The 12134-nt window shown below is 41.4% G+C and overlaps 1 protein-coding gene across 1 annotated transcript; it reads left to right on the forward strand.

The window, feature by feature from the left end:
* The first annotated feature begins 910 nt into the window (after window positions 1-910).
* Window positions 911-6032, forward strand: LOC142374007 (C-type lectin domain family 4 member A-like). Its single transcript, XM_075457494.1, has 9 exons — window positions 911-996; window positions 1287-1352; window positions 1869-1994; window positions 2135-2212; window positions 4550-4609; window positions 4881-4931; window positions 5114-5265; window positions 5381-5505; window positions 5596-6032. Exons 1-9 carry the CDS (start codon window positions 939-941, stop codon window positions 5783-5785), a joined length of 906 nt encoding a protein of 301 aa, XP_075313609.1. The 5' UTR covers window positions 911-938; the 3' UTR covers window positions 5786-6032.
* The last annotated feature ends 6102 nt before the right edge of the window (window positions 6033-12134 follow it).

Below are 12134 nucleotides of genomic sequence, written 5' to 3' on the forward strand. Positions count from 1 at the left end.
ATTATCCATAACAGACAACTCATTTTGTTTTATCAGCAAACCCGAAGAAGATTTCCCTGCTCAAATTGGGTAAAGATGTGATGAATGTAATGGTACAGTAACTGTAACGACGTTAATGAAACTTAAACTGTAGCCTAATGCGTAATTCCTGCCAAAAGTAATGAAACTACAGTAACACATTCCGTACGACGCATCTATGTGGGCTTGTGAGTTAGCGAAAAGAGGGAGGTCCGTTAGATATTCCAAATGTCCGGTATTCTACAACACAGCCGGCCACTTGTCCGGCCAGTAAAAAATCTAGCGTGAACCCTGATATATATATATATATATATATATATATATATACAAATATATATACAAATAACTACAAGAAGCCTCTTTGAATCATTTCCTTTACATCTTGAGTAGGGGACAAAATGAAGTTCAACACATTTATACTGAATAATACAGAAAAATATCCCCAAATCAATAGGAACATACAGGGTTAAAAAAAACTGTCAAAATTATTTACCATTTCTGAATGAAACTGGTCCTCGTGTTCAGGATTCTTTCTAATAAAATAATAAGATGATGAAGGTGGCACTTTCATATTACTGCACTGCTGTGCTTTAGAGTATCAAACTGTATCATCTAACATTTACATTTACATTTAAGTTCATTTATACGTACTTTTCAATTTGTATTTTTCTGTCATTGTGGGTAGAAATTCAGTCCGTGAAGATAAAAAATGTGACAAACATCGCAACACAAACTCATCTCAGCATTACTATTAAACTTCCTCTGAAATACTCAAACCTAAGATTAGAAACAAGATCGACTTCTCCTTGAATTCTCACTTCCCTCAAGTGGCTGAATAAACCCCGCCCTGTCTTCAGTTTTCTTCTTCTTCTTTTAAAGTTGTTCTGCTTCGGACTCACAGATGGTCACACGGCAGCAAAATGCCCGAAGATGATGTAATGTACACTGATGTGAAGTTTACAAGACTGAGGGCCAACGGTGAGCTGATCTATCTATCTATATATCTATCTGTCTATCTATCTATCTATCTATCTATCTATCTATCTATCTATCTATCTATCTATCTATCTGTCTATCTATCTGTCTATCTATCTATCTATCTATCTATCTATCTATCTATCTATCTATCTGTCTATCTATCTATCTATCTATCTATCTATCTATCTATCTATCTATCTATCTATCTATCTATCTATCTATCTATCTATCTATCTAGTTTGGGTTTAAAATCACATTTTAAAACTAACCACTTTGTGTTATGGTTGCAGGTACGTTGTCCTCATCAGCCGACACCACGTACTCCGAAGTCAATATTTTGAACTCAGAACAGCCAGGTAGGTTAATAACCAGCCAAAAAAACCTGTGGTCACTAAAAACCAGCAGCAGAATCCGTTTTTATTCATATTCCTCAATCACAATAAGTTGAAACTTGATGTACACGATGAGTAGACTTAATTAGTTAAATCACTCTGTCAGCTTCCTCTTTCCTACTTCTCCTTTTCTGAATAGTTAACTGCACAAAAAAGGAAAAAAACAGAAATAAGAACAAGAATGAGGCAGAGATGAGCAAAAGATTGGCGTTTCAGGTGAAAATGTGGAAATAAGAGACTTTGCAGAAGTGTTTTATACATACAGATAATAATCCTCCTTAACACTATGAGAAGCTGCAGGTTTCCTGTTCTTGTAGATGCATTACTAACACCTAATTTGAACTTTATGTGTTGCTATTTGCAGAAAATGAGCTCCCTACAACCAGCAGAATGTGTTTGGTACATGTGCAAATATATTAAGCAACGATATGAATAAATAGAGTGTAATCAATTAAATTCTGCGTCTTTTTCACACGTCAGCCTCTGCTAACGGGAGAAAACAACAAGCCGGGTCGGACGGAAAGTCGAAGGTCACCACAGAGCGAGCGGCGCTGCTGCTTCTGAGCGTCCTCCTGGTTGCTGCTGTCATCGCTCTCGGACTCACCGGTGAGTTTTTTGGGTTGGGGGTAGTCAACTCTGACTCTAATAAATTCAATGATAGAAATTAGACAAACAAAATGGAGCAGATCCTTTTTTTCTGCTCCAAAATCTGACCCATTTGCCCTTTTGTTTTTCTTTAAAATCAGTGTTTCACAACATGGAAACCAAGAAAAAGCTCAAAGAGGTTGAAATCCAGCATGAAACGTTGAAGAAAAGTTTGACAGGTAAGCATGTTCTCAAGATCTCAAACTGTACAGAACAAGACGGAGAAGTTCAGACAGACTTGGACTGTTTCAGGTGTTTAACTCAAACACACATCTCATGTCACGCTTTCTGTGAAGGTTCTTAAACAGTGCAAAAGATTTATGTGATTTCTGCTCAGGTTCTGACGCAAAAAGTCGATCCAGATTCATTTATTGATGAAAGGTTCTGTTAAAACAAAACTGTGCAGCCTGTGCACAACTTCCTCAGCTCATCAACATCTGTGGACGTCACAGAATTTAGAGCTGACAGCAACCACACTGCTGGAAAGAGTTTCTAATTAAACATTACATGCTGTTTAAAGTTACTGCAAGCTGAATGTATGGCATCCCCGGCTGAATGATGGTCATAGGCCTTGACTGATGGTTCATAGTTTTATTTTAGTGAACCTTATTCACTCATGAACTCACCGTAAGAGCTAAAAACATTTCTATCCCTTGTTAAGACAAAGCTTTTTGAATCATAGCCCTTTGATCATTTATACAAACTAAAATCATGTATTCTTTAGGTATTGCAATCATGAAAATCACGTTTTTATAACCCATTTTAAATCTCTGATAGAGAGCTGTATGCCATAGTTTTTAACTGTTATTTTCATGACAAATAAGCAGCTTTAACACACTTATTGTCAAAGACAACATAGGCACACAAGTACGTTTCTTTTAGATTAGATTCAGATTCTTTTTAGATTAATTAACACTTGTGAATTAACCACAGAACAACCAGGAGCTCAGCTAATGTCGATTAGCATTTATGCTAGCAAAACAAGTCTTAGTAGCGCGGGAGTGTGACGTCATGAGAAGCGACATTATTATTGTTTTCAGAGTTCGCGATCACAATTTTAAACTAGAAATCCATAATTAAGATAAGCGAAAGAAAAATAAATAAATTAAATAAAAGGTATAGGATTTAAATTAAATTATATTCTTCACTTAACCTTCTTGTTTTGCTGGCTTTAGAATTTATACAATTTTTCAAAGATCCTAAAAAGGATGAAAAGAGTGCTTTAAATACAATAAAGTTTGGAGGCTGGACTCTGTAAATTTAGTACAATGAATATGATTAAGAGATCAGATTTATTGTCATGCACACACACGAAATTTGTCCTCTGCTTTTAACCCATCCAGGTTGGCACCTGCTGACACACACATGCACATGCACGTGCACAGGGTCACACACTCAGACAGATGCCAGCCTGGAGCGGTGGGCAGCCATGAAAGCACCCGGGGAGCATGGGGGGTACGGTGCCTTGCTCAAGGGCACCTCAGCCGTGACAAGGAGGTGGACTGACACCCCTCCAGCTATCAGTTCCACCAATCTTTTTTGAGTGGTGAGAGTGGGAATCGAACCGCCAACCTTCTGGTTATTGGACGACCGACTCTAACCACTGAGCCACGGCCAGCAAATATTAATAGAGGGTTGATAATATAAAATTTCCTGGATTTCTTTCCTCATTTTGCGTCAGACCAAATAAAACATGCTGGATATTCAGGTTGTAATAGGAGTAAATTTAGTTGTTTATGAAATCATTTTGGTCAGCCCAAAAGACATGAGAGTAGGTGCCATCCCAAAATAAATGACATATTGTTTCATCCACATTGCCACAAAAGGAAACGTATGTGTCAATGTTGATCTTATATTTTACCAGACGGCACCCAGGCACACTTTCACAATTCACACCGACTCAGTATGCTTTCAAATATGCTTTCAAAATAAAAGGTCCCGTTTTGGCGTCTAATGCATATAAAGAAATAATAACCGGGCTTCAAAGAATATGAGTAAACTGAATGAAAACACTATGCACTTAGAAACAATAATCATATTAAAGGTCATTTACAGAATGAGCAGCTGAACTGTTCACAGTGAAGGTTTAAAACCAAAGGACAAGCAGATGTTTTAACAGGTTTTACACAACAGTGGAAGGTTGTGCAGCTGTTATCATTGTCCAGTAAAGGCACAGAAACAGTGAGATGGTAATGTTTTACACTGCCTGTCATTTAGTTCAGGACAGCTTTCACATCACGTGATTCAAACCAGTCACCTCACATTTATCAATAAATAAACCTGACCAAGTTTTCTTTTTAAATCCCTAAACGAGAAATGTTGGACAATACTTGACGTGTGGTTTAAACTTGGAGTCCAGTGTGGTGACATCACAGCTGCTCCGACGTCTTTAAATGAGCTTTTGAACATGTAAACATCGTCCTAAAACAGCTTCATGTCATGTAAAATGAAAGAATGCAAATAAAACTCAACTAACTTCTGATTTAACCGTTTTCTTTCTTTCAATGATTTGCCAGATAATCAAAGTCTCCAAACCCTGAAAGAGGAGAATGAAGCTCTGAGGAAGAAGCTCTCAGGTGAGAATCTCCACAAGGTTCAGTCTAAAAGTCTCATTCAGTGCTGTCGGGTCAGTTTAACTTGTGGCTCTTTTTGGATTAAATCTGGACTGTTTCCAACCTTTATTCTAATTCAGCAATCGACTGATGTCGACGTGTTTTCAGTGATTCCTCTTCATGTTTGTTCTTAACTTCTGAGACCAAAGTATCCAAAAGTTCTGTTGTTTCTCTGCTGAGCTTCTGGGAAAAGAACGAGACAGAAGTCCAAACTTTTCATCATCTCTCAAAACAGAAAAGACCACTCATCCACCTCCTGCGTGTCGACTGCCTGATCAAGTAACCAGTGAGTTCTGGATTTTGTTTGTCTCACATTCGTTTCCTCTGATGATGGTTAAAGAAACTTTGATGGACTGACAGATTCAGGAAGTTTGTTTTCAGCTGCAGGACAGAAGGCGAATCACACAAACATGAACTCTGATTTCTTCCACCTGACTCAGTGAAGTCTTTGCTGTTATCTGTTCGAAGATGAGCCAGTTCTGGAGTGTAAGGACAGCTGGAAGCGACATGGAGGAAAGTGCTATTATTTCAGCACCATGAAAGATTCCTGGACAAAGAGCAGAGATGAATGTGGACGTAAAGGAGGAGAGCTGGTGAAGATAGACAGCAGGGAGGAGCAGGTATGAAACACTGCTGCAGGTTCATGTTCCCTCTCATTTTATCACGTCCTCATGTTTCTCCATCTCAGCAGAGAAAAGTCTCACAGACTCATTTCCATCAATCTTCCCTGTTCAGATTTTCCTGGAGGCCAGACTGAGAGAAGAAATGGAGGAAGCTGAGGACAAGTTCTGGATCGGACTGACGGACTCAGAGGAAGAAGGCAGATGGTTGTGGGTGGACCGCTCACCTCTGGACACAAGGTTCGATTGTTGTGAAAACATTTTAGTCCATTTCCAGAATCAAAGTCACCAGTTTTTATTGACCCTTTTCTTCTGTTCTTCATCTCTTAGTTGGAGTTTTTGGAGCCCACAGGAGCCGGACAACTGGACAGGAAACAATACTGCAGGAGAGGACTGTGTGAGGATGGGGGAGAAAATGGGAGCTGCTGATCTGAAGTGCTGGTTTGATATGTCCTGTGACAAACCTCACAAAAGTATTTGTGAGAAAGCAGCAAAACCTAGATTGGGTTCCGCTGTATGATGATGAATATATAATTAAAAATATGAATTTCCTGGAAAAGTTCAGAGTATTAAACAAACTCGCCACAGAATCCAGAAGGTGCAGCGATGCGATTTTTGTCACAAACATTTAAAGTTTCCTTCCAAACATGTTGAAAGAATCCTGAAACTTTCTGCTTTGATCATATTTTGTGTTTGATCTGTTTTCTCATTCATCTCATTATTCTGTGCTACAACAGCAGGGTCACCTGTGAAATATATTAAACTGTTTTCGATCATAAACGCTTTTTGTTGTTCCTTCTTTTGAGTTTCAAACATTACAGTTGGAGGACTATTTCCTGGTAGTTTGAGAAGTTGCAAATTCCTGATGTAAAATAACACAAATTGTAGAGAATAAGTGGGTAAAAAGAGGAAAAAAGACGTATTAAACTGATATTAAGCAGGATGCAAATGAAAAAAGTATCAAATATACATATAAATATATTATATATGATATATTATCCAAATTCAATTCAAGGTAAACACAAGAAACTTGTGCTAAAGGAAAAAAAAATGGACCAGACTCAGAGAATAATTCCCTATAATACAGATCAGTGAGCAGGGCTGACCAACATGTCATTGGGGTCATCAGGTGGGAACCTCCTTTCATCAGTGTTTCGTCTAGTTGGGCCCAAAACACCTCCAGGAGGCTAGAGAGTGATCACTGGCATCCCAGAGTCACCCCCCTAATGCCAGCCATCACTGCTCCTCACACCACAACAACCATCTTTTACAGCCACAAGCTACCTCAGCCTTTCACCAACTGCACACCAGTCACAGCGGGGTGGGGATGCAAACCCTGGTTCGGGTAGGGGGAGATATAAAAGAGGTAAAGATAAGTAGGAATGGGATTCAAACCATGGTTCCAGTAGGGGGTAATGAAAGTATAGAGGGTGCCAGAGGTGGAGGCAAGACAAGACACACCAGCAGATTCAGCAGACAAACTCACCTAAACAGTCCTACAGTCACTAACAATGCCAGCAGAAACAAAGCCATACAACTCATTCAAGGCCAACTCACCTAAAATGGCCGCCTGGTTTCAAAAGGCTCACATGGGCTGCACCCTCCACTTAAATATCTTGAACTTCTTCTTTGCTTTTTCAAAAGTCTGTTTACCCTAAGTGCTCCCCCTGCTGGGCCCCAAGCTGCTATTGCTTCTTCTAATCCAAATCCACTGACTGGACTTTACTGTCTCATCTGACACTTCCTTCACTATTTTCCTCACACTCTGTCCACTTACACCCAGCTCCCTCAGCAATGAGACAACAGACTTTGCAACAAATCCTCTACATCCTACTTCCACTGGACAGATTCTAACCTTCCATCCTCGCTGCTCTGCTTCTGCCCCCAACTCCACATATCTAAGCTTTTTCCTTTCATATGCTGCTGCTACTAATTCCTCCCAAGGAACAGTCAGCTCTATGAAATAGACTCTCATTCTACTCCTAGACCACAAGACTATATCAGGCCTTAGATTTGCAGAAGCTATCTCCTGGGGAACAACAAGCTTATTTCCTAAATCTACCTGCATCTCCCAATCACAAGCATCCTCCAAGCTGCCGTGCCTCCTTATCGTCTTATTAACTTTCTCCCCCTCTTAAACAAACTGAATTGCAACTCTCTCTTCACCTTAGACCCTCTTAAGTTTACATGCCTTCGTTTTCAAAAATATAAACTGTGACCTCACTGACAAAGATTATAAATAATCAGTTTTTCAGGAAGTTCATTCAACACAAAACTGTGAAACACGAAGGCGTCGCACAGAATTTCTTCCTGACGCGTCTGAAGAGAAGCGAGGACACGTTTGTGGTGAGTCTTGATGCTTTTCTGTCTGCAAAATACTGAAAGAACATCTGAGACATCATCATAAGTTCCTGCAGAGTTCAATTAGACACTAAAGACAAAAGCATTTTGTTTCTGGTGTTTTATTCTGATTCTACAACATGTCTTCAGTCTGATGCAAAACCTCTAAAGTTCACCCGTAGGTGTTTATTTTACTACACTTTGTCACTTTATGCCAATAAGTGCACCTATAATCAGAAAATGTTTCAGTTGTATTTTAAACAGACTTTCAGAACACTTTAAAACAACAGAATATGTTTTAAAATGTGAGTCATCGGCTGGAAGTTTTATGGTGATATCTATCAGTTTGGTTTCCCGCCCTGTTCACTAGGGCTTTGACTTCTGCCCAAAAATCATATTCGAAGTTCGTTTGGTAATTAATACAGATATTCGAATATATTCGAACATTGTTTACATTTTGGCCACAAAAAAATGGCTGCGCCCATACCGATTTCAGAGATCCGGAGACTAAATGTATTGTCATCTTTTTAGGGATTTTACCTGCACAAATCTTAAAACTTTACATAGATCATGAAACCGGAATAAATGTAATATTTGAAACATACCTTGTGGAGAATGAAGACGTAAATTAAGCCATTAATCGTGCGGATTTACCATCAGCGTTAAACATTAGCCACGTTCATTAGCCAGGTGGGCTGGTCTTCCAAGAAGAAACGGTGTAATGTATCGTGTTAACATTTTTCCTAAAAACAAAGATGGCGGCGCCCATTGCCAAATATGACAGGAAGAAACAGACTTGTCTTTGTGCTGTTTTTTGATAGTTTTCGTGCCACATTTTAAAATTTCTCACAGATTATGAAACCGGAATACATGCGCTCTTGCAGCACATGTAGTGTGGAGAATGAAGATGCAAATAAAGTGGTTATAAGCTAATTACTCGTGTGCATGTCTAATCATTGTTATGAGCCACATCGTTAGCCACATATTTATCTCTGGGTTGTCCAGAGTGCTGCTTTTCTGAGGACAAAGTAAAAACAGTAGATTGTTGGCCAGAAACACAAGCTGGTTGACGTGTTCCGGCTCTAACGATGACCTTTTCTTCGTCACTATATTCCCTGCGGTGGAGAAAACACATTCCGCCCTTACGGATGTCCCGCAAATCGCCAGGTAGCCACGCGCCAGCTTGCTGAGATTGGGATATTTCGGGCTCCTCTACTTCCACCAGGACAACGGGTTGCTGTCACTCGGGGTTTGGGGGCTCCCTGCTGTAGGCCACCATCTCAGCTTGGACCATGTCTTCATGTACTCTTACTGTTAAAAATAAAATCAAGCATTAGGGCCTACAGTATAAGCCTATACAACATCTAGAAACTTTAAGGCTTTCTATTCGATTTTAAACTATTTTTAAATGCACAATGGGGTTAAATCTGGGCTATGAGCGATAAACCCGTTCCATTATATTAACGTTCGACGTACAATTTATTAATGATCATTACCTCCTCCAGCCTGTTGACAGCAGACATCGCCAAAGAGGTCTCCCATCGCGCTGAGCACATTTGCCTTGCGCTGCTGTGCGGTCGCATCCCCATCTTCTCTCTGTTCCTCTGTGTCCTCTTCGAGCTCGGCAAGCTCCCTCTGGACCTTGGCACGCACTGCCTCCTGCGACTCGACCTAGATGAACCAGCCGGTGGAAACGCGGGTCGAGGAAGCTGGCTGTGTCTAAGATCAGAAAGGCATCTTTGTCGGAGTCATAGCGCGACTTAAGATCTGTTGACATTAATGTCTTCATATCCCTCACTGCTGCCTGGTCGTCGGCGGAGGGCTGGAGCTGCGTTAGGAGAATATATTACAGAGGGAGGACAGCAGATGCTGTGGGATAGCTGTCCGTCGACAACGCCTGGGTCGCCACTTTGAATGGCCTCAGCACGTCTTTCACCTGGGGAACAAACACACAATGAATACTGGCATAATTGCTTTTTAACCTATTCAAAACACGATACTAAACATAACAAGCCAATGCTACTGACCTTCTCCATTAGGGTCCACTCCACACTGCTGAGCTCCAGTCTGCTAAGCTTTTTCTCCATTATGACAGCTGCAACGAGGGCTTGTTGGTCTGCAGCCCGACAGATCATCTCATACGTGCTATTCCACCGGGTGGGGCAGTCGTTAATGAGCTGGACTAGCCTGATTAACATAGACTTTCAAATCTCTTCGAGATTCTGGTCTGACCAAGACCATAACGAATATGTTTCGAAATGGCCTGGTCAACCCGCCTCCCTCGGGTTGCTACTGGTTGAGGCCAGAAAAGGCTGTGCCTAAGCTTAAGCCAATCACACCACTCTTTCCTCTGACGTATGATTTAGCTACCAGCGGGGCTAACTGGTAGATTAAACTCTTACCAAAGCCAGTAGGGAGCAAGGCGAAAACGTCTTTCCTGTCAAGAAATGATTCAAGGGCTGTTCTTTGCTCGATTTTTAACGAGAATCTCCCGTCGAACACTTTCATCACAGCATCTACAGCAGTGTCAAAAGCTTGACGCTGCTCCATGTTGATATTGAATGAAGCGCTTCCGTGTACAATCCATGGGTTGAGTGGCAGTTCAACCACGTCACTACCTTGAACACGCCTCTACCCTGGGCCGTTGGCGCTGCTCAAAGTTGATTGCTTCCCGACAAAGTGGGTGGAGTTCCCATTTTTTCGGGAACTCGAATCCACCTGAATGAGCAGTTTGCCTGAGTAAGTGTAGCAGAGCCGAAGGTGTTGCATCACTGCGAGGGCGGAGCCTGGGTAGAGCTGGACGGTCTTTAAGCCAAGGAGCCTCTGTTTTGCCTCCAGGAGGTAGCTGTCTGTGGTTGACGTTTTAAAGTGTTCGCCGCTGCCTTAAGGCGACTAACAGCGGTCGCAACCGAACGTTGGGAAAGCCCCTTTCATGCAGCCAGATTCAGGGTGTGGGCCATACAAGTGATGTTGCGGATGCCCAGGTGTCGCACAGTGTTGATGTAATTTAGTGCATTATCGGTGGTTATGGCTAGCACCGACTCGCCTAGTTCGTATTCTTGTATAATGCTGCCAATGCACGAAGACACGTTTGTTGCTGTGTGGGAGGTTTGAAGCTCGGAGGTGTCAAGTACGACACTCCGTAACTCCCATTCCGCGTTGATAAAATGGGCAGTGACTGAAACATAGGACTCCGTGGCCAAAGAACTCCAGCCGTCAGTTGTCAGGGCGAGCTTTTGTCCACGTAACATCTCACGTAATTCTTGGTGGAGTCATACAGTTTAGCAATTTCCCCAGCCATGGTCCTTGGGCAGGGGATTTGATACCTTGGCTCCAGCTCCCGTATGAATGACTGAAACACTGACCCGTACAGCATATTCATGGGCCTCATGTCCTCACAAATGAATCTCGCCAGCTTGTTGGTAATTTTGCTCTGACGGGCATACGGGAGGCCCCGCGTAGGCATTAGCATGCTATCGATCCTCACTTGCCGAGGTGTCACCGGCCCATCTCCCTCCCCCACCCCCCTCTCCTCTTCCAGCTTGCCCGGGTGAAGCGTCGTCAGATGGGTCCTCAAATTTGTGGTCGTGGATTGATAGGCCAATTTGGTGCTGCATATTTTACACACCACCTTCTTCTTTAGGATTTCGTCATCCTTCGTTTCAAATCCAAAATAGCGCCACACATTACTTTTCAGATGTTTCGGCGTGTACAGTGTTAGAGCAGCAGCCATTGTTAGTTGAGCGCGAATAGTTCTGTCAACAGCTCTAGCGCGGCTCGTGAATGAACGTCTACAGGTGCCGAGATGACCCATAAGATAATTACCTTTCCTATTAACATTCTCCAGACGTATAAAGAATCACTGTGATCAGAATCGAAGACGTTTGCAACCATATTCACTAAGATAAAATAATGATACACAACGCAAAATATAGGTTCGAATATTAAGAACGGCCTAATATTCGTTCGAACGTCTCTTTATTTTCATAACATTCGAATTATATTCGAATATCGAAGTTCGAGGTCAAAGCCCTATGAGATACTCAATGAGACAAATATACTTGATTTAGATTTTTTCCAGTGTAAGGACCGCCTCGGGAAAAAAAGCTACCATGATTGACCATGTGGGTCACAGGACTGTGGCTTTAAGATGAAAAGCTACAATAACCTTTAGCTGTACTTTGCTGCAGCAGAAAGCAGCTTTGAGACTTAAAGAGAACCAAGAACCAGAGTTAGTGTGACATAAAAAGGTGAGAGAATCAGGACCGCAGCAAACGATCATCAAGCAAATCGAGTATTTCATCGATTAATCAGATAAGAAATACTTTTAAATTGAGAACAATTTACTTTATGAACCAGCTTTTACATGTGGCCACAGTTAGGGCTGGGTGATATGGCCAAAAGTGTATTTTTTCTAGAAATATTTACAATTATAATATTGATAATAATGTAGAACAGCAGGTATTAGCTTTCTAGCTAGTATCTAGCTGTGTTAGCATCTGTTAGCTTCTCTCCTGCTGTCTCTGCTT

The sequence above is a fragment of the Odontesthes bonariensis genome, chromosome 23 (assembly GCF_027942865.1).
Source record: "Odontesthes bonariensis isolate fOdoBon6 chromosome 23, fOdoBon6.hap1, whole genome shotgun sequence".
NCBI lineage: Eukaryota > Metazoa > Chordata > Actinopteri > Atheriniformes > Atherinopsidae > Odontesthes > Odontesthes bonariensis.